Here is a 22,275-nt window from a genome sequence, read left to right as displayed (position 1 = left end):
CTTTATTGATCTCTGTGCAAAACTTAAAAAATCACACATAAGGGTCAGTTTATAGAAAAACAGAGGATACCATAGCTGACATCTCAGTTAAACATGTAAGATATGAATTTATTTTGTGGACAATCTCTGACAGTTTTTAGATTACTGTCATTAAAGAATGACCTGGGTCTATGTGATCTCTCTTCATTGTAATAATTCCATAGCTCCCTATTACATGAGCTGCAGCACAACCATTAACAAGGCACTGTGGGACTGGTAATAGACAGGAACCTTTTATTCGGTGCTTATGTGGGGACAGCATTGAGTGTAACACCGGAAGAGGAAGCAGCATGGAGTGACAGGTGGGAGGTGTTTGTGTACAATGGAGGGATAGTTGTTAGTTGTAATGTTTCTGTGTTTGTTCTGAGGAAGCTTTCAGTGTAATACAGGAATGTAACATTGTAACAAGGTGGGAGTTATACAGGGGACCAATCAGAAGCTTTCGTTTGGGAAATTGAATTCCTAATTCAGTCTGAGCAACATTTTCCGTTTAAAGGTCTTTGTGTGTAAATGAACTGCAGTGTGATATTTGGGGGGCTGTGATCACTGCAGGATGGATCATCCCCCCTCTCCCTCCCAGGACTCCATGGGATATCCCCCCTCCTAGGACTCTATGAATATTCCTCCCCCCCCCCCTCTCCCTCTCCCTTGGACAGGTTATTGGAGTACATAGTAGTGTGGTGATCAGTAGGCCATGGCACACTGGTTAAGAATCAGTGATTTATTATTATTATTATCAATAGGATTTATATACCCTAAATGGGCAGCTGTGCAGATTCTATACTTGGCCCCATAGATATCTCTGAAAGTTGTGTTTTCTGATGGGGTTACTTATTATTTAAAAATTATTATTAATGAATTGTATAGCACCATCTTCTGTGGCAATGTAAATGGGATAATACAAACATAAACAACAATGTAAAAGATACAAAAAAATCATTTCCTTATGTTTGCAGAAATCTGGTGATTGCTTGAACAGTTTAGGAGAATGGATGACAAGAGGCGTAGAGCTCGTGTGCAGGGGGCATGGGCAGGACCAGCAAAAGCTAATCCCCACACAGGTACTATGCTGCTATTAGGTAAATTGTATCACATTGGTTATTTATTTATTTATTTTTTTGGCTAGCCAGCATATCAATCACCACATAAAATAATCTCTCTAATTTAGGAGGGCATCAGGAACAGACCAAAATCCAAACAGGCTGCAGATTTCACATCTAATTATTAGTATTAGTGACCCTGTCAGAATCCTTAAGAAAGATCTGCTATGCTTCACATTTCCTTATGTGTTGGATGCCATAGCCCCCCCCCCACACACACTCTGTGGTTTTACCCACTGGTTCATACTTTACTACTGTATCCTGTATCAAGGCAGGGAGCAGAAGATGGAACCACATTGGGCAGCAGGGGGACTCTGGCTTCCAACACAACAGATTGTGACAGATGTAGAAGATCTTTGAGTTCAGTGGTGCCGACAGTGGGATAGGTCAGTATGAACTGTTTGCATTGCAATTAGTTTCAGGTATTAAAAATTCTCAGCAATGGAGATCTTCTTTTTTGCTTTATGCAGAAAATATATTGAAAAAAAGGTACTGATACTGGTTTTATGCTAATTCTTCTATGTTTGTTACAGCTCCCCGACCTGCTGCAGCCACAGGACAAGCTCAGCGCTGGGGACATGAACACGATATTTCCGACAAACAGTTTGTATATAAAGAGCCAGCAGAGGTAAATGTTATTGCCAGCTGGGGATTTTCAAGTCTTTTTTAATCAGCTGCAATATTCTTCATTTTCCTGTGGTCTCATGAAACCAGTACACTGTATTTGCTTACAGGGATTTGCTGGCTCCATACACTTCACTAAATAATATGGAATAATAAAGCTCTTCCGTGCAAAAGGCAGAAGCTTTATTGATATATTCTCATGTCATTTCATGACTTGGTGTCTCTACTATAAAACGCAAACACCATGCATTTCCTTAGAAGAATCTTGCAGCTTTCAAAAGGCAATATTAATTTCAATGCGATGATATCACATTACAATTTTTTTCATATGAAGTCTTGTATTCACTATACACATATACAATTAGAAGAAATCTATAAAATTTATTTGTTGAATAATAGTTTCTGGGTCTGAGGAAGCAGAGAAGACTCTGTGAAAAGCATTACTATGTAATGTATAATTAATTTATAAGATATGAAACCATTTATTTACCTGCCTTGATCATGTTATCTTTTTACCTTTTTATATGTTTATGTTGTTTACTCAATGTTTGTTGATGTTTGAAATGAAATAAATCTTGAATTTTACCTGAATTTAATGGTGGTAAAACTAATGAATAAACCCCCCCAAACTTTTAGGCGCCACACTCTTCATATCTATTTATAAGGGGTGTATACTACAATCAATGGGTATTTACTTTGGTTCCAGGCAAAACACTTTGTTATTGTACAGTACAAGGTATTATTTCCTGGCACAATTATTCTGTGGTTTGCACAACTTGCATTAACAGTTGTCTTCTTAAGAGACATCCTGACAGGCACAGAATTGGGGAAGTTTGTAAATTGGATGGGGAAATATTTTAGCCCTGGAGACCCCTGGGAGTATATTATTTGGACTGAAATAATTCTCTCTATCTCTTTTCTCTTCTCTGTCTCTCTCTCTCTCTGTCTGTGTGCCTGTGTCTTTCTGTCTGTCTGTCTCTCCCTCTCTCTCTCTCTCTCTGTGGGCCTGATTTATTAAAGCTCTCCAAGGCTGGAGAGAATACACTTTCATCATTGAAGCTGGGTGATCCAGAAAACCTGGAATGAATATGGTCCAGGATTCAAAACATTTGCTAGTAAATAGCAAATGACTTTGAAGAAATCCATTTCAGGTTTGCTGGATCACCCAGCTTCACTGATGAAAGTGTATTCTCTCCAGCCTTGGAGAGCTTTAATAAATCAGGCCCTGTGTGTCTCTCTCTCTCTCTCTCTCTCTCTCTCTTCTACCTCGCTCTCTCTCTCTTCTACCTCGCTCTCTCTCTTCTACCTCGCTCTCTCTCTTCTACCTCTCCCTTTGTCTCGCACTCTCTGTCGTGCTCTCTCTCACTTGTATTTTATGTAATCATATCCAGTCGTATTTCCTATTTAATGTACAACTTCACGTAATATGTTGGTGTTATATAAATCATTTTTAATATTAATAATAAACATAATAATATTATCTCCCTCCCCACACATTTCAGCTTAATAATTGGCTATGAGAAGAAACATTTTTACTTGTCACTCTGGGTTTTGATTTCCAGCTGCTGGTTTAAATTGAAAGTCCTGAATCTATCCATTCAGTGTTGTCCATATCTTTCAGGTTGTACGCAGGATCCCGGAGCCCCGTGTCATTGAGTAAGTCCCCTTCATACACAGATCATGTTTATCACATGTACATACATTGTAGTGGGCTTACAAATGTATTACCATGTATGACACACATGCCAAGTAACATGTGTTACTGTCGCCTGTTACTGGACGAGGGACTAGATATTAAAGAAAGTGCTGACTAGGGATGAGCGAGTACGTTTTTAAAAATTCGATCTTGCTGCGAATTCTACCATTCTCGCTTACCAAAATTGTAAGCAAGAATGGTCGGTGTAAATTCGCAAAACGACATAGAATAAAAAAAAAATGTGGGCTATGCTAATCAATGAATCAATGAATGCAGCTGTGGCCGTGATCAGCTCAGAGATCCCAGGCACTAGAGGTTAAATGGGGACAAGTCTCCCCATTCAAAACCTCTAGTGCTCTCTGATTAGCTGAGAAACGATCAAATTTTCTTTTCCTCAGCCAATTAGAGAGCACTAGAGGTTTAGAATGGGGAGACTTGTCCCTATATAACCTCTAGTGCCGGGGATCGCACACAGGATTCCCAGGGCTGCATGAATGAATGGAGCCCGGGAAATCCACTGCGATGCCCAGGCAATAGAGTCTAATTAACCTCCAGTGCCCGGGGATCGCACACAGGAGGATTCCCAGGGCTGCATGAATGAATGCAGCCCTTGAAATCCTCTTGTACGGATTTACTGGAACTTCCAATGGGTTCGCGAAATCGGTTTGCCCAAATTTCGCTGACCCATTCGAAGTTCGAGGACATTTTGTCAAGTATGCTGGATCCCTAGTGCTGACCTGTTCATCATACTGACATCTGGCAACACCTGAAATATCCAATGCGGAGTCTTGGACCCGTCTGACTTTAATTTGTGTCTTTTTGTGTCTGCAGGAAGCCTGGTACCTATGAAATCAGCACATCGTCTTCTGGAGTGTCCAGGTAAGTAAAGACTTTATTATTGCAATAGATAGGAAAGTAAAATCTCCACTGGCTGCTCTCTCCGTTAGAAAATAATATATTCACATGTTGTCATTATCATCCTTTGGCTTCAGTGGTTTCCAATTCATTGGTCTGGAGCCGCCATTCTGCTCCGTAAACTCATCCCAGGTCAGTGACTCTGAGAGGTTTTCTGAACAACCAGCCAACCAGATTCTACTTTTAAGAGATCAAAATTAAATTGGACAGGACGATTATTATGGGAACTCTATGATGTCTTATAATTAAGGATTTTTAGTCCTGTCGTTTCAGTACGGGTTCACAGGGACACGAGTGGATCACATGAGCACTGGTTCAGCTGCGAGAGGTTCAGGCGACATGGTGACAACGCGGAAGCACAATTGGGAGACAGTTGTCACTGCAATACAAGACATCCCCGCACAATAACTTCTATGGCAGGATAGCCAGGGATTCTTTAATGAAAGCTGCAGACTTAAAAATTAAAACTTATTTGAGATTCTAATAATTGTGTTTTAATCTATGTTGATGCATTTTCATCCTGAATGAATCATTGTTGCAGACCGAGAAGCTATGTACAGCACTCTGCTGCTCCTTCCCTTCAGCTATGTACTGCCTGCCGAGCATCGGTTCTGTTCTTTCTGTCCTGCATTTGACTTGCTTTAAATAGGTTTTGCATTGCCATAGCGAGCCGATAAATAGGATTGTACATGCAGCTTGTGCATTGGAGGTGCGTAAGCCAGCTTGCCATGTGGTCTTGATGAATAAAGAGAACCTGTCATATATAAAATGTCAATACTATGTTGAATCCATTTGCAGCTTATGAGTTCAGAAAGCTTTAGGGATTCATGGACAAAACCTCTTTTTCCCTCCTTCTTTTTTTTACCTTTTTGCAGACTAAGGCTTTTCCCTTCATTCATTGAGCCCAAAGAGGCAGATTGGATGTTTGAACAGTTACAGCGGGAGATCCCATGGAGGCAGAAAACCAATGTGGGGCCAGGTAAGTTCAAGCAGGTGCTGTACTGAAAACTTCCAGCAGAGGGAGGCAGAGGTCTGTTCCATTCTCCCATAACCTGCACAGCAATGTGTGAGATGCATGCTGCTATAATACAATATCGCAATGCACATATTGGGGGGAGCCCTTATACCTGGAACGTCCTTAAATATTTTTTGGTTTTAGAAAATGTGGAGGTGCACCCTCCACATTTCATCTGGGGCAAAATATTTTGGCCATGCTTAGTTCAATAATCAATGATTCCAAATGCTGGAACTTTTAGTACCTCAAACTAACATCAAATGAAGATTTTCGAGCTATAACAAGACCTTTTTTTAATTTTTGGTGATAGATGGACCTTACCAGGAGCCGCGGCTCACCTGCTGGTACGGTGAGGTGCCTTATACCTACTCACGCTCTACAATGCAGGCCAATCCTCATGTGAGTACACAAAACTTCTTTGATATTGCAGATATGCAAGCATAATGTCAAAGAGAGACACAAGAATCTGATACAGGGCCCCAGACCTTTCTCAGCCAACAGGGGCCCAAAGTCTGTTCAGCGAGGGGTCATCCCTCCAGGTCCACAGGGGCCCACTGATATCTACATCTGCCATTATCTATGTGATTTTGCCTCAACTGCGTACTACAAACCAATATAGATTCAGAGGCAGCACTACTACTAAGTGCTAAAGGGAGAAGATCCAAAATGTGCCCCACCATCTTGTCTCTTTGTTTCTCCACCCCCATAGTAAGCAGAAAACACAAGGCAAGTCAAAACAAATCTAAATGCAAGAGCAATGTAAATCTTTTGGTGCCTTTTTGCATGTTCCCCAGATTTTTGCAATAGTTTCTTGTATAATAACTCATTCAGTACAGACCGGTCACTGCTGCTCTCAATCTTTGTGCAGGGTGACCGGTCTTGTCTTCGCCCCCTCCTGTAGTTTTCTGTAGGCAGCCTGTAGTGGGTGGACTTGCTGAGTCCCTTCCACAGATCTTCAGTGATAATGTCACTGCTACATGACAATAGTTACCAGGACATATAGGGGAAGTAAATCTAACGGGGGTTACAACAATAAAGACTTCACTGAGGTTCTGAGCCTTCTGCACAAAGCAGTGCACATAATTAAAAAGGGATTTTTGTCTGAAAAAGTGTTTTTCTCTACTGGAGGGTGGAGGAGAAGCAGCATGCTGATGAACGCCTCTCTCTGTGGTCCTGATTTATTAAAGCTCTCCAAGGCTAGAAAGGATACACTTTCATCAGTGAAGCTGGGTGATCTAGCAAACATGGAATAGATTTCTTCAAAGTCATTTGCTTTTTTTAGCAAATGTTTTCAATCCTGGACCATATCCATTCCAGGTTTGCTGAATCACCCAGGTTCACAGATAAAAGGGTATCCTCTTCAGCCTTGGAGAGCTTTAATTAATCAGGCCCAGTATCTCAGCTCTCCACTTATTAGCATTCTTGTACTACAGTACATCTGATGGGCTCTCTGTGCGGCTTTCCCCTTTCCTTTCCCAGTGTTTTCCCCAGCCCCTTCTAGCTGGATCCACCTCCTGGCTCTTTCTAGTAACCACCCGACTGTTTTTGGTTGTGGTTCTGAAAAGTTGGGTAACAATAGAGAGGCTGCCACCCGTCTAAAGCTTCCTCCCACCTCGTTCTAGAATGCTGTAGTCTGAATTCTCAGCTGTAGAGGAATTGCACTGCTTTCCTTTTTCTAAAAAATACAGTTATGTCCATACATTTTTAGAAAAGGTTTTTCTAATTTTGGTTCTGTAAATTACCACAATTAATTTTAAATGAAACAACAGTTTTAATTCAGTGGGTTGAACAAACAATTTGCATAAAATGTGGGGAACTAAAGCCTTTTTTTTACACAGTCACTTCATTTCAGGGGCTCAAAAGTAATTGGACAATTAATTTAAAGGCTATTTCATGGGCTGGTGTGGGCAAGTCCTTCGTTATGTCATTATCAGTTAGGCAGATAAAAGGCCCGGAGTTGATTTGAGGGGGGAAGGGGGTGCTTGTATGTGGAAGATTTTGCTGTGAACAGACAACATGCGGTCAGATCTCCATGCAGGTGAAACAAGGCATCTTTAAACTGCAAAAAAACAGAAAAAACCCATCCAAGAAATTGCTACAATATTAGGAGTGGCAAAATCTACAGTTTGGTACATCATGCGAAAGAAACAAAGCACTGGTGAACTCAGCAACGCCAAAAGACCTGGACGTCCACGGAAGACAACAGTGGTGGATGATTGCAGAATCATTTCCATGGTAAAGTGAAACCCCTTCACAACAGCCAACCAAGTGAACAACACTCTCTAGGAAGTAGGCGTATGGATATCCAAGTCCACCATAAAGAGAAGACTGCATGAAAGTAAATACAGAGGGTGCACTGCAAGGTGCAAGCCACTCATAAGCCTCAAGAATAGAAAGGCGAGATTGGACTTGGGCTCAAAAACATCTAAAAAAGCAGGACCAAGATCAACCTTTACCAGAATGATCGCAGGAAAAAAGTATGGAGAAGGCATGGAACAGCTCATGATCCAAAGCATAGCACATTATCTGTAAAACATGGAGGCAGTGTGATGGCTTGGGCGTGCATGGCTGCCATGGCACTGGGGCACTAGTGTTTATCCATGATGTGACACAGGACAGAAGCAGCCGAATGAATTCTGAAGTGTTCAGAGACATACTGTCTGCTCAAATCCAGATAAATGCAGTCACATTGGTTGGAAGACGTTTCATAATACAGACGGACAATGACCCAAAACATACAGGCAAAGCAACCCAGGAGTTTGGAAAAGAAGTGGAATATTCTTGAATAGCCAAGTCAGTGACCTGATTTGAGCCCAATTGAGCATGCATTTCACTTGTTAAAGACTAAACTTCGGACAGAAAGGCAGTAAAGGCCTGGCAGAGCATTAAAAAGCAGGAAACCCATCATCTGGTGATGTCCATGAGTTCAAGACTACGGGCTGCCATTGCCAGCAAAGGGTTTTCAACCAAGTATTTATTATAAATGAACATTTTATTTTCAGCTTTTTAATTTGTCCATTTACCTTTGAGCCCCTGATAGGGAGTGATTGTGTAAAGAAAGGCTTTAGTTCCTCACATTTTTATGCAATTTTTTTGTTCAACCCACTGAATTAAAGCTGAGTCTGCAGTTAAACTGCATCTGAGGTGTTTCATTTAAAATTCATTGTGGCAATGTACAGAACCAAAATTAGAAAAAAGTTGTCCAAATATTTATGGACCTAACTGTACATTTATTAAACTGTATAAATTTGTATCCTTGTGAACTGCTCACGTCTTTTCTTTAACACATACAATATATCGTCTTGATTTTGCCTTTTGGGTCTGACTGAGCTGTGTTGTCCGCAGTGGCATCCTCTGCTCACCATGCTGAAAGATCGCATTGAAGAAGTGACCGGATACAGCTTCAACTCCCTGCTCTGCAACCTGTACAGACATGACAAGGACAGCATAGACTGGCACAGCGATGATGAACCTGAACTCGGCAGGAATCCTGTCATTGCTTCACTAAGCTTCGGAGAGACCCGGGTTTTCCAGATGAGGAAGAAACCCCCACCGGTAAGATGGTGATGTGATTTGTGTGGGTTATTGGTCAGTGACTAGCTGGGGAGAAGGGGACTGAAAAAAAACATGTTCGGTGCTAGCGGCTTGGCTGGTTGCATCACATGGTGTACGTAATAAATAAATGTATATTCTCATATGTGCCGGTATGTTAAGTTTGCTGCTTCGGTATTCTCCCAGGATCTTTTAAGCTGCGTAGTAAGAAGCTATAGCTGGGTGGTGACCCAGCTGTATTGTGACCCAACTTTGCAATAACCACTCAAAAACAGCCGGGTGGTTACTGATAAGGGCCGGGTGGTGCCTACGTGATCAAGACCTAATGGGAGTGTAGAGCCTCCAGGGATACCTATGTCACACATTCTGGAAGGTTCTGGCTCATCCTTCTGTGCATGCCCGAGATCTCAAAAGACATTTTTCCTCCTAGAAACATGCGCAGTGAGATTGGCTCTCTCTTTTTTCTTTTCTTTTTTCCCCTTCCCTGTGGCTACGTCACGAAGAAAGAAGACAGAAGTGGAGATCGAAGATAGTGTCGCCCCCGGCGCTTCCTCTGCGCATGGACAAAGAGGAATTCCAGGATGTCGTGGGACCGAACCGTGGGAAGGGCTAGCTCCATCGAGGGATCTGCGGGATTAAAGGTAAGTGTCATTTTTTTGTTTTTAGTTTAGTTCCGCTTTAATAAAAACTATTGTAACAGAAAAAAGCACAACAGTTGTTCCCAATCAGCCAGAGGCGATTGATCAATGACATTGGAGGACTGCTGTACACATAACCAGGTTTTCACCATCGGACGCGCATACGCAGCTTAAGCATAAACACATTGAGTTTAACCCTTATTTTTAAAATGGTTCTGTCCCTAGAAGTAATACGGGTGCTGCACATACTGACAGGAAGTTTTGATTTTGAAGTTAGCTATTGCATCCCATAATCCCAGGTGCTTTATTTTCCAATCTTACATAACCATGATTCATATGGAGCTTATATAACAGATGGGTCCCTCTCGTAGGATCTCACAGGTAGCCCCCACAGAGAGCTAGAATTAATGTCACGCTGTAAATGTGGGAAGTAAATGCCAGTCTATCTCCCACTTACAGTCTGCGAACAAATCATAACTGACTCCTACACGATGATTTGTACGTAGCCTGCTGGGAAATGGAGAGACAGAAGCTACTGAGTGCTATGTTGCTTTCACGTGAAGACAGCACACTCACTCTCTTTATAAGTAATTTCACAAGTCTGCATCATTACTTTCCAGATATGCAGCAACTCTGTTACTGAAAAAGCTTTATGGTACACTGATAAAATAGAATTATTTTTAAACGCAAAAAACTGAAAAGTTGTTACTGAAAAGTTGGATCACTATACAGGGGGGGGCTGCCACCCGCTTACAGCTTCTTCCCACCCAGCTTAAAAAAAATTGTGGGAATAACACTGCCTCAGGGCAGGGGTGGATTTCCTAGCAGCTTGGGGCTGAAGTCCTCTTTGTCCCAAAATCACTTTACCATTCACCAGTGTCACCTGCCTGTCACTTGTTATAAGGTGCACAGAATCACTCGACAGAGAAGAAAAGATTACTGAATAGTTGGTGAAATAGTACAAATGTTTATTATTAGATGCAGAAGAGAAATAATGGGTAGGGTTCATCCAGCATCAGAACTCCGCTGTATGATGGAATCTTTGTGACACTTACAGTATTTCTGCACCGATTTCTCTTCTTCAATTTTCTCTTTTCTGAGGGGCCGCGGCTTGAACTTCCTAATGGTTGTATTAGTCTTTTGAAATATGGTGGGATATGGTGGTTAGAACCGCCCAGGCGTCCCTTCTCTGTGGTACAAATATGGAACCAGTTACCATTGTTGTTTTGTATGATGAGCGGTAAACCCTTATCGATGTCCTCAGGGCTATAATATAGCCACCTACTAATCCCTGCCATGTCTTTTGGGAGGTTAATAAATCTTAAGTACTTGGATTTTCCTCCTGATATGTGATGACATGATTATTATTAATAATAAACAGGATTTAAATAGCAACACCATATTACGTAGCGCTGTACATCAAATAGGGGTTACAAATGACAGACAGATACAGACAGGATACACAGGAAGAGGAGAGGACCCTGTCCCGAAGAGCTTACAGTCTAAGAGGTGGGGGAAGTAACTCACAATATGAGGGTGGATAGGGAGTGGTGGAAGTAGTGAGGGTTTTAAGAGATAGAAGACGGATAGGCAAGTTTGAAAGGATGGCACCAAACTCATGGGCTTTTCTTAAAAGGAAAAATAATAAACAAAACATTTGTACAGCGAACAAATATTACCGACTCAAGAGTTTTCTAACCAACTCATTTCAAATTCGGTAATGGGCTACAAGACTGTGGTCTGTCATTGGAGGGAGGTCAGACACTAATTGGGCCTGTCACTGGGGGTAGGTCAGCTACTTGGGGGATATATCCTAGGAAGGAGATCTGACAACAAAAGGGGTCTGTCACTGTTTATTGCCATTGGTTTGAATGACTGATGGGTTTTTTACAGGAGGATCTATTACTAGGAGAGGTTTGCTACTTCATCACTGGAGTAGTATCTGTCATTGAGGAAATGAACTAAAGACAGTAGGTATTGCTGGCCAGTTTACAACCCACAATGCCACCGGTACTCTTACCAAAAGCATGGCATTATCTTCTGTACAGTAATGGGTATACTTGTCTTTCAGTGTGAAGAAGAAACCCTGGGGTAACGTTGTATTTTAGTGGGACACCATGATTTTCCTATAGAATGAGAAGTGCTCAGTATAAGATTTCATGATTGCTTTCCATACCTGTTCTTTTTCCATCTGTTGGCAGGAAGAAAAAGGAGACTACACGTATGTGGAACGTGTACATGTACCGCTGGATCATGGCTCCCTTCTTATTATGGAAGAAGCAACGCAGTCAGACTGGCAGGTGAGCAGAGATGGCACTGACCATCGAGCAATGGGTATTAGGTGACAGCAGTGTATAGAACCTTCCATTGACCTCCTAGGTGTCTAATGGGACACCAGTTTAATGTTAGGCTGCTTTAACAAACGGTGCAAGAGGCAAACCAATCAGAATCCATACAATACAATATTGTTCGTCATTGTAAAGGAAAACCTCACTGGTGTGAGATATTGAACTCTTCTTTAAAGACTGGGATTCTGCCCGTTGGTCTCTGTTCCTGCCTAGGTAGTTACGTCATGGTGGAAAAATGGGCCCTAATATTATAAGTAGTCACCTTCATTGTCCATCTATATTGAATAATTTAAAAACATTTTTCATGTGCACACTTGGCAAACCAGCCCAAAGTCCAACCCTGGGCCCTGAGCTCCCCCCATTGGTAGTATAGTTACCTTTTCTGATGTCAACCAACCATGTTTCATACAAACTCCTCTTCTTCTTCCAGTCTTAGCTGTGGGCGATCCTCAGAGATGCAGACGTAATGTAATAACTTCAGCACTGCGTTCTGCATTAATACACTATGAATGGTGGAGATGCTCCCCAGGTAGCCAGCCATGACACCCATCCATGTATAGCGGAACCTCAGTCTTCTAGTTTCAGTGATGCTGGGTGTCATTCATCCCAGAACACTGAGGTCTTCTTGTGGTGAAACAAAAGTACTGCAGAAGACAACTCCAGATTACAGGAGAGTGTTGCAATTTCAAATACAAATGATCTCGCTGTCTTGTTTAACATCTTTTGAAATGTCAACATGATTTAAATCATCATATCTCTGCCTCCGTCTCGCAGCACCGTGTGCCTAAAGAATACCATGACCGGCAACCTCGTATCAACCTGACCTTCCGCACCATGATTGCAGAAGTAAGGCCTAAGGATGAGGGACGCTAAATGGAGTCTGGAAACTCCGACCACATGGAGGATTGTCTGCTGAAGAATGGAAGCTTCTCTATGGGGCATAATTTACCTCAACCCAAAGACTCCTAACACTAATCAATCGGTAAATGTTTGTGTGCAAATCGAAACACAAGATCTGGGTCCCAGGTTCGAATCTCGGCCAGGACACTATCTGCATGGAGTTTGCAGGTTCTCCCTGTGTTTGTGTGGGTTTCCTCCGGGTACCCCGGTTTCCTCCCACATTCCAAAAACATGCAGTTAGGTTTATTGGCTTCCCCCCAAAATAATGACATATGACTATGGTAGGGACATTAGATTGTGCGCTCCTTTGAGGGACAGCTAGTGACATGACTATGGACTTTGTACAATGCTGCATAATATGTCGGCAATATATAAATACTGTGTAATAATAATAATAATCAGAGCTTTAATGGCAGGACGGTATTTACCCTTAACGGGTGATTAGAACATCAAATTACCTAAAATTGACCGCTATATTTATAAGGATTTATAAGCTATTCTTCTAGTTACGGCTGTGTGTTTGCTACTTTAAAAAGTAATAATTTCTGCAAAAGTGGTAGTTGGTGTTTGAAATAAACATCACTGATCTTCATTGTTGCCTGCAGAGCTCACTGCTATCAGAGCTTTCTGGTGATCAATATGCAGTGGTCATACTGATCTCCACTATATAAATCTTGCAGTGCCAGTAAATGATGTTGATCATTCATAAACTGGTGGATAGTGATAGTCATATCCGCTTATAGCCACATTTGTGCATGGGGGAAGTCTGAAAGTGGCCACCATTGTAATTCTATTCTCCAGCTGAAAGGTGCACAGACCCGTTTGGTTTATTAATCCTCTTTATTAAATTGAACATGAATGTCTGCCATGACGCCCTCTTTACTTTCAATGACAAGCCCCTCTGGGAAGAAGGCAGAGTTCTGACTTTTGAACAGCCAATGGCAAACCAACCTCTTGTATGACTATAGAAGATCAGCAGTGCATTCATCCAGGGGCCACCTTCTGCTCACTATGTCATCTATTATACTTTGTATGTGACACAGGGTTACCTTTTTTAGTTTCTTTCCACTTGTGTGTGATGAGTGATAGCACTGAAATCAGTTTATGACTTGAATACAAAACCTGAGTGGGGGCACCTAAAAGATACCCCAATGCCCTCAATACTCAGGACTTCTGCTGTTTACGTGGAATTCTATGTTATGTTAATTTTAAATTGTTGGTTATTACAGTTGCCGGTATGCAATAAAGAAATCATTTTATTTTTTTCTTCTTCCTAAATGTTTTGTGTTGAATACTGGGGACGTATAGGAAGGGGGTGCACTGAAAATTTGGCCTAAAATTGTCCCTATTTAATGTACAGCGCTGTGTATAATGTTGGCGCTATATAAATCCTGTATAATGTTATTAATATTACTAGTAATAGTAATAACTGCAATACAAAATAATGTATATGTTGCAAATGAATGAATATAAAACCACATGATGGTGTAGCTACTGACCTATGGACAACAATGTGAGATTCTGACCTTTACCTGCTGCAACTCTGCACCCTATCTGCTCTTGGCACAGCCCAGACCACCCTCAATGGATGACCCCTTGGCTAACGATTCTGCACCCTATCTGCTCTTGGCACAGCCCAGACCACCCTCAATGGATGACCCCTTGGCTACAGATTCTGCATACTATTTGCTCTTGGCACAGCCCAGAACAGTGAAAGGCATTGGAAAATCCAAAACTTTTGAGTCGTGGCCAGAACAAGAAAAAAGGTGGACGCTTCCAATAGTGACAACGGAGAGGTATGTTCATCATTTTATAGATTTCCTTACACTTCAGTGTTTGAATATAGATATTTATTTACTTGTATTTATATCAGTGTTTCTTGACCTTTACAACATAGGGGAACCCTTGAAATAACTTGCAGGTCTTCATGGAACCACTCCTATAAATCCTATACCCACAGCGCACACTATATTAGCATGGGGCGAATTCCTCTTACATTGCTGGCCATTGGGAAGAATGTCACCCTTACAGATAGCCAAAAAGATCATTGGTGTCACCTAAAGGCACAAATTGCTCAATGAACTCCCAGCAACCTCTGGAGAAACCCTGGTTGAGAAACAACTGATTTATATATCACCGACATATTACACAGCGCTTTACAAAGTCCATAGTCATAATGCTAACTGTTCTTAAAAGGGATCCCAATCTAATGTCCCATTAGTCGGATACCACAGTCTTATGGGCAATTTTAAGGGGAAGCCAATTAACCTAACTGCATGTTGTTATTATTATTATTATTACACAGTATTTATATAGCACCAACCTATTACACAGCGCTGTACAAATCCATAGTCATGTCACTGGCTGTCCCTCAAAGGAGCTCACAATCTAAAGTCCCTATCATAGTCATATGTCTTGAACACAGTCTAAAGTCAATTTTTTGGGGGAAGCCAATTAACCTAACTGCATGTTTTTGGGTTTTGGGAGGAAACACACGCAAACACAGGGAGAACCTGCAAACTCCATGCAGATAGTGCCCTGGTTTCTAATCGACTTTGTGACCTAGTGCTGCAAAGGCCACCCGTGCTGCCCATTTAATATAAATGTGACATTTTCTTTTAATACCCAATTCTCTGACTTGCTGAAAGTGAACATATCCACTTACAAATATGCAACCTGCCATTGCTAAGGTCCAAGTTCTGCACCCTGTCAGTCCTGACTTAAACCCAAAATAAAGATGCAAATAGAAGGATGACAGGTGGTTTAAGCTCCGGATAAGGAAGGGATTCTTCACTGTAAGGTCTGTGAAAATGTGGAATCGGCTCCCTCAGGAAGTAGTTTCAGCAAGTTCAAAAGATTGCTTTAAGAAATAGCTGGATGCTTTCTAGAAGCACAGAATATACCTGGGAATAAGGCTTTAAAGTAAAAATAACAGAGACTGCTGATCCAGGGAACATCCGATTGCCTCATGGAATCAGGAAGGAATTTTTTTTTACCTGTTAAAGCAAATTGTACCAGGGTTTTTTTTTTGCTTTCCTCTGGACCAACTATGTCTTATAGAGTTTTATATCTGGGATATGTTTATTTCCCTAGTGATTGTATTTAATAGATTTATGTCTTTTTTCAACTTTTCTATGTCAAAGAAGACTTAGCTGCTTATAGATGAAACATGCAAGTTTCACAACCTTATCAGAGCTGATATTATTTAAAGCAGATCTATGACTTGTTTTGAACATGGATCAGTACATTTTGGCCATGAGATCCCGGTGTGTATTGTAATCACTATACATTCTCCAATACAACTTTTTACAATGAAAACAAGGGGAGATCTTTCCAGATTACATTGAATTCTATGGGAAACAATACCTTGTATATCAGCCGCGTTGGGCACAGGTCTCATGTGACCCCAGCCCGGGGTCTGAACATTTACCGTCCTTGTTAATTCACAGACAGGATCAGGGACGGTTATTTCTGGTGCTGGATATCCACTTACAGGCTTATTTTTTTGGGGGGGGGGGGGGGGGTATGAATTCCCTCATCACATAAAAAAGTAAGTACACCCCCTGGAATTGAATATTAGAACGAGCAATCATTAAATATTAATTTATAGCATTGCCTATAGATAAAGGTGAACAAAGTGACATGGTGGATTATTCATTCCCCATATCAAAATGAATTAAAATGCAGAGTTTATGTGTGAGGAAAAAGTAAGTACACCCCCTACATTCACCACCACTTCAAATCCATGAATGTAGAATCAGGAGTTTCAGATTAGATCTCCCTTATACTGCTGGAATCGGTTTTACTCCAACCTCAGATTTGGAGGGTCGGGCAGTCAGTGAATGATTAGTATGGCGTGGTGGCATAATGCCAGGAGCTCTCTAGGGCCCTCTCCAGAAGATTGTGGGTACTTACACGTCTGGCAAGGAATTTAAAAACATTGTCAAATCATTTTAATTCAATTATTTCAGAATTAACTCACAAATTGCACAGATTTCAAATGACTATTAATTTGTCCAGGACTGGCATATATAAGGACTCACTGCCATTAAACAAGAACCTCAATGGTAGAATAAATTCCTTCTATCCTGCAGTTGTTTTGTAGAAGGATTGTGAATTCCAGGTGAGATTCTTTTTTCCAGGGAATTGCAGCTCTTCTACAAGTGCAGATAGTACAATACAATGCCAAGTACAAAACCCGCTGATCAGAACTTCGCCCCTGAAGAAGCAGAATATCTGCGAAACGCGTCGGGTCTTGTGATTGAAACTTACGAGACTAAATATTAAACTTTTTATTGACACAACTAATTTATTATAAATAATCTTTTAGTGGAAATAAATTATTTATCTAGCTCACATGATAATCTTAAATCCTTCCCTTTCCTCCTTCACTGTTACATTTACCTATGGGGGTGGCACAATTGATAATCAAGGGGTTGTTGTCTATTTGCATGTTTATTAATTTGTCCAGGACTGGGCAAGTGATTGATCCAAGAAATCCCCAAGAACCCCGACAATTCTATTGCAGGATCTGCAGGTTATTATTGCAACAGTTATTGTCAAAAGTGGGGAGTGGGGGAGAACCTGCTGCCCCCAAAAAACATTAGGGCTACAGTTTTGCACTGTTAATATGAACAAAACAGGGCATTCTGGAACAATGTGATGTGGACTGATGAATCCAAGCAATTTGGCCACAATAACATATTTGCTAAAAAGTGAAGACATCATTATTAGGAGGAGAACTCCAAAGCAAATGTTAAGCATGGTGATGGAAGCCTTTGCCCAAATGCAAATGTATGCTAATGCAGACGGTCCAGGAATGCCTGTGTGCTGATACAGTGTGTGAGAGGCAATGATGTGAGCTGTGAAATCCCCTGGTCTTGCTGCAGTTTAATTTTCTGCTGTCATGGTGCTGACTTCACCCACAATTCTGCTAAACTTACACTCGATGGAGTCACAAAGCTGTCACTGCTCAACCACAAACATATTACCTCTGGTACGCATGACAAATGGCCGATTCTGGATAAGTGTAGTTTCCTGGATGACTCAGCGTTTCCTTTTCTCAGCCATTCAGCACTAGACTTGAATTGGGAGACTTGTCCCCATTCACCTGTAGTGCTTAATGGCTAAGAAAAGGGAAACCCTGATGACGGGTCAAGCATCATCAGAGTTTCCCTTTCCACAGCCAATCACAGAGCAGAGCTCTGCTGATTGCTCCACTTTCTTGATTGCCGTAAAACCCCGGTTATCCAGGACTCAGATCCCATGGTGCCGGTTATCTGAGTTTTCCGGGTATCTGAGTTCTGGATAACCAGGATTCTACTGTATAGAGAAGTTGAGGTTTGTGATTTAATGTACTGTCTGCAGCAGCAGAGAAGAGCTGATAAATATTTAAAAAAATACCCTCCACACATTGCACAAGCATGGTCTGCTGCTGTCACTATTAGGAAATTGGCCCTGAGCAATGGGAGTGTATGTAGATAGGAAGTGGCTGGATAAGAGTGGAGGAGATATGCAGCATTGATACATAGAGGAGGATATGGTTGAAAGGAGGATCATATAGAGATGCAATATGAGTCAAGTGCTTATTATACTCAGGACTAAGTCAGCCAATCAGAGTTTGCATCTACTTTGATGTGTAGTTTTGAGTGATGAGTAGCCGTAATTATAATATGAGCATTGTATCTTGTTTGCAAATAGGAATGCAAGCAGCCATTATAAAGAGGGAACATTTACTGAGCAGACAATATACACCCACCCCCACAGGAGGAGGATCACTCACTACTGAAACCTCGGCTAAAACTTAAAACTGGAACACCAAATGCCTTCACAAACCCAGATTTTACCTAGTAAAAGAAACATAAACACAATCACTGTGCTGTGCATAGCCTGTGCAAAGAGCAGAGTGATGGGAGGGGCCAAACAGACCCGCCTACTACAGGCTGCCTGCACAGAACTGTAGGAAGGGGCGGAGACAAGACCAGTCACCCTGCACAAAGAAGGAGAGCAGCAGTGACCGGTCTTTATTACAAGGAAACTTCTACACCGAGCTGAGTTTCTTAATGGACCATCTGAAAGAAATATACAAAGCTCACCAAGATTCTAGTAATAATAATAAATATAATATTCTGCAATGACAGGAAAACTTACACCTGTGAAACGTGGGATGTTGTCTTGCTTCCTGTTAAGTCTTCGGAATATAAAAGGAGAAAGAAGTCATCATGGGGATGCCAGCGCGTGTACAGTCAATGCAATAAGATATAAGAGTCACAGCTCATTGCATGACACCTGTCCCATCACTAAGTTTAGGAAGACCTGTCAATCAAGCCGATGTATTCTAAAGCATCATTTTTCCTGGTGATAAATAAAAGAAGATATCGCATTAAATATCGCATTCCATATTATTAATAATAAACAAGATTTATATATCTAAAGATTGCGCTTAGGAGATAGAAGTCTTTAAGTGTCACCCCGTCCCTATTATATACCTATAGATTCAAATAGTATTTAGAGTGGGACTTTATTGGTGCTTACGTTTTATTATATCAAAGAAAGGATTTTTAAAAAACATTTCCATACAATTTTCTTCTGCTAAATGAAAAGTTTTAAAAACATTAATAAATGTCAATATTTCCTTGCTGGAGTATATGAACATCATTTATCATTTGTAACAATTTCCATTCTACCCTCTGATTTATATAGCGCCAACATATTACGCAGCACTGTACATTAAATAGGGGTTGCAAATGACAGACAGTGACACAGGAGGAGAGGATCCTGTCCCGAAGAGCTTACAATCTATAATTTTAGATTAAACTTTTTTTATATAGCGCCAACATATTACGCAGCGCTGTACATTAAATAGGGGTTGCAAATGACAGATAGAGACAGTGACACAGGAGAAGGAGAGGACCCTGCCCCGAAGAGCTTACAATCTAGGATTTTAGATTAAACATTATTTATATAGCGCCCACATATTATGCAGCGCTGTACAATAAATAGGGGTTGCAAATGACAGACAGATACAGACAGTGACATGGGAGGAGGAGAGGATTCTGTCCAGAAGAGCTTACAATCTAGGATTTTAGATTAAACATTATTTATATAGCGCCCACATATTACGCAGCGCTGTACAATAAATAGGGGGTGCAAATGACAGACAGTGACACAGGAGGAGAGGATCCTGTCCCGAAGAGCTTACAATCCAGTATTGCATTACTCCCCCCTCCCTGACACCCAAGGTACAGGAAGCCCCCCAATATTCCAGGATCCCCTCGCACACCCACCTTTCATTTGTGTCACTGGGCCCACGTCACCGGAAGACAGACTTTACATGGAGCTGGGAGTCATCGGAGCGGATTGTGTGTAGGAGGAGGAAGGGATATATAAAGGACAGAGGGAACAGGAGGGGGATACAAGCAGCAGAGGCACACAAGCTGATACAGCCATTGAGGATTAGGTACCCTGGGCATAGCAGCACTGCAGGGTGGGGGGTGACTTAGTGCCGCATCGCTGCACCACCAAGACAGAGCACCCTCATCAGCACCTGGATTATCCTCCTATCCCAGATTCCTAAAATCACTGCGCCACGCAGCGTTGTATCTTCACAGCTGCTCCTAAATTGTGGGACCCTTTGCATAGAATCCCCTGGGTGCAGGATGTCAGCCAGCCAAGCTGAGGACCATTTGTGCACCTACCAGGAGGCCATGGAACAGAGCGCCCTCCTAGAGGAGGAATTCCCTCTGCCCTCTCCCAGCAAAGGGGCTCTGCGGAGGCGTCGAGAGAGCCGGCTCCGCTCCCAGCTCCTCTCCTTCGAAGAGATCAGGGAGGTGGAGGAGGAAGGAGTCTCGCCTAGCGAGGAGGAGAAAGCCAGGAAGTCTTTTCTGCAGTCACTGGAGAGTCTCCGGAGGAGCTCCAACCATACTCACCTCCAAAAGGACAAACTCAACAGCTACAAACTCAGCCTGGACTCCAGCGATTCTGATTCCACTCTGTGATGCCGCCATAGGTGGGGTCATTGCCCAGATCTTTACCATGGGCCGGCAGTATGGATGGAGAGTCCCCATAGGGGAGAGCTGCCGGGGGTCATGTGACTTGTCACCCGGGATTATAACGATAGTCATGGAGTTTTTCTAGAAACAAATCCTTATTTTTGGATTTATGGACCCTTTTATGAACTCGGTGAATGTTTTGTATATGACCTGTAGCCATGATATATATATATATTGAGTTTGGTATTGCAATATCTATTTTCTTGTGTCTTTCCTCCACAAATAAATCTAATTTTATTATCAATTTATAGTTTGCATGTTTGTTCCTAAAAGCTGAAATACGCAGATACATAGCGAGGTTCTACCTGACCTACCAAGGGAATTCCGTCCATCCAGCTCTGGGCTCCTTGGAATAGCACAGCCTTGCCTGCACTTGTTACACTTGCAGGTCTTGTCCCTCTCCAATCCAGTGACTGGGCAGTGAAAGGAGAAGCTGCAAACTGGTGAGTTCTTCTTTCTGTTCATTTGTTAGCACTGCAGCACAAGTAACTGCTCCTAATTTTGTAGTCTGAGCTCTGCTGTGCAGGGGATTGGAGGAGGCTGATACCAAAACATAATAAACTATTCGGAGATCAGCTTTTTAAATGTTGGTTGCACATGGGCAGGGACATGGGCAATCTGCCCTCACCTATGGAATGGGGGGGACAAGTTTATTGGTTTACCTGCAGAGCCATGATTATCAAGGCACATTGATTCTGCCAATCACCTTAATAAATTTAATTAACAATGGTGCCCCTCTTATTGGGCATAGAAGGGGTACAGACCCAAATTCACTGCAAGGATGGTGGGAGCCCCTCATATTGGGCACAGAAGGGGTACAGACCCAAATTCACTGCAAGGATGGTGGGAGCCCCTCATAATGGGCATAGAAGGGGTACAGACCCAGAACTCAGCGCAGGGATGGTGGGAGCCCCCTATAATGGGCACCGAAGGGGTACAGACCCAAATTCACTGCAAGGATGGTGGGAGCCCCTCATAATGGGCAGAGAAGGGGTACAGACCCAGAACTCAGTGCAGGAATGGTGGGAACCCCTTATAATGGGCACAGAAGGGGTACAAACCCAGAACCCAGCGCAGGGATGGTGGGATCCCCTCATTTTGGGCACAGAAGCGGTACAGACCCAAAATAATGGGAGACCCTCATCATGGTCACATGACCTCCTCCCAGTGTTAGCTGCCTGGCCGTCCTTTGCTGCCCTACTTTCTTTTTTCTTCTTGTTATATTGTAGAGGATTCAGCAGGGGTGACTCAGCCACTTAGCTTAGATCTGTTGCAGCAGAGACACCATGGAACTCAGCAAGGACACAACAAGGACAAATGGCTGCCGGTGACCCAGCCTGGAATATCACCCCCGAGCGGAGTGACCCTTTAATACACATTTCATTGTATGGGGTGAC

At 42.2% G+C, this 22,275-nt stretch overlaps 1 protein-coding gene and 1 long non-coding RNA gene across 11 annotated transcripts; one reads left to right on the top strand and one right to left on the bottom strand.

The window, feature by feature from the left end:
- The first annotated feature begins 313 nt into the window (after positions 1-313).
- Positions 314-12,937, top strand: ALKBH3 (alkB homolog 3, alpha-ketoglutarate dependent dioxygenase). 9 transcript variants are annotated; one of them, XM_072422214.1, is made up of 10 exons: positions 314-341; positions 996-1,100; positions 1,673-1,767; positions 3,385-3,419; positions 4,291-4,338; positions 5,250-5,353; positions 5,700-5,788; positions 8,735-8,944; positions 11,781-11,879; positions 12,702-12,937. In XM_072422214.1, the coding sequence occupies exons 2-10, from the start codon at positions 1,028-1,030 to the stop codon at positions 12,798-12,800; spliced, it is 852 nt and encodes a 283-aa protein (XP_072278315.1). In that variant the 5' UTR covers positions 314-341; positions 996-1,027; the 3' UTR covers positions 12,801-12,937. The 9 variants fall into 9 exon arrangements, with proteins under 9 accessions (XP_072278315.1, XP_072278312.1, XP_072278316.1 ...); XM_072422211.1 differs by having other exon boundaries at positions 996-1,118; XM_072422215.1 differs by lacking the exon at positions 314-341 and adding an exon at positions 347-448.
- LOC140338139 (uncharacterized) lies at positions 7,181-20,441 on the bottom strand. 2 transcript variants are annotated; one of them, XR_011922193.1, is made up of 3 exons: positions 20,114-20,441; positions 18,978-19,181; positions 7,181-7,448 (listed from the first exon to the last, which is right to left on the bottom strand). It is a non-coding gene; the product is annotated as an uncharacterized lncRNA (long non-coding RNA). The 2 variants fall into 2 exon arrangements; XR_011922194.1 differs by lacking the exon at positions 7,181-7,448 and adding an exon at positions 8,566-9,568.
- Between the last annotated feature and the right edge of the window lie 1,834 nt (positions 20,442-22,275).

The sequence above is a fragment of the Pyxicephalus adspersus genome, chromosome 9 (genome assembly GCF_032062135.1).
Source record: "Pyxicephalus adspersus chromosome 9, UCB_Pads_2.0, whole genome shotgun sequence".
Classification (NCBI taxonomy): domain Eukaryota; kingdom Metazoa; phylum Chordata; class Amphibia; order Anura; family Pyxicephalidae; genus Pyxicephalus; species Pyxicephalus adspersus.
Note: the sequence above shows the minus strand (reverse complement) of the source record. Positions and strands in the feature narration are given on the sequence as shown.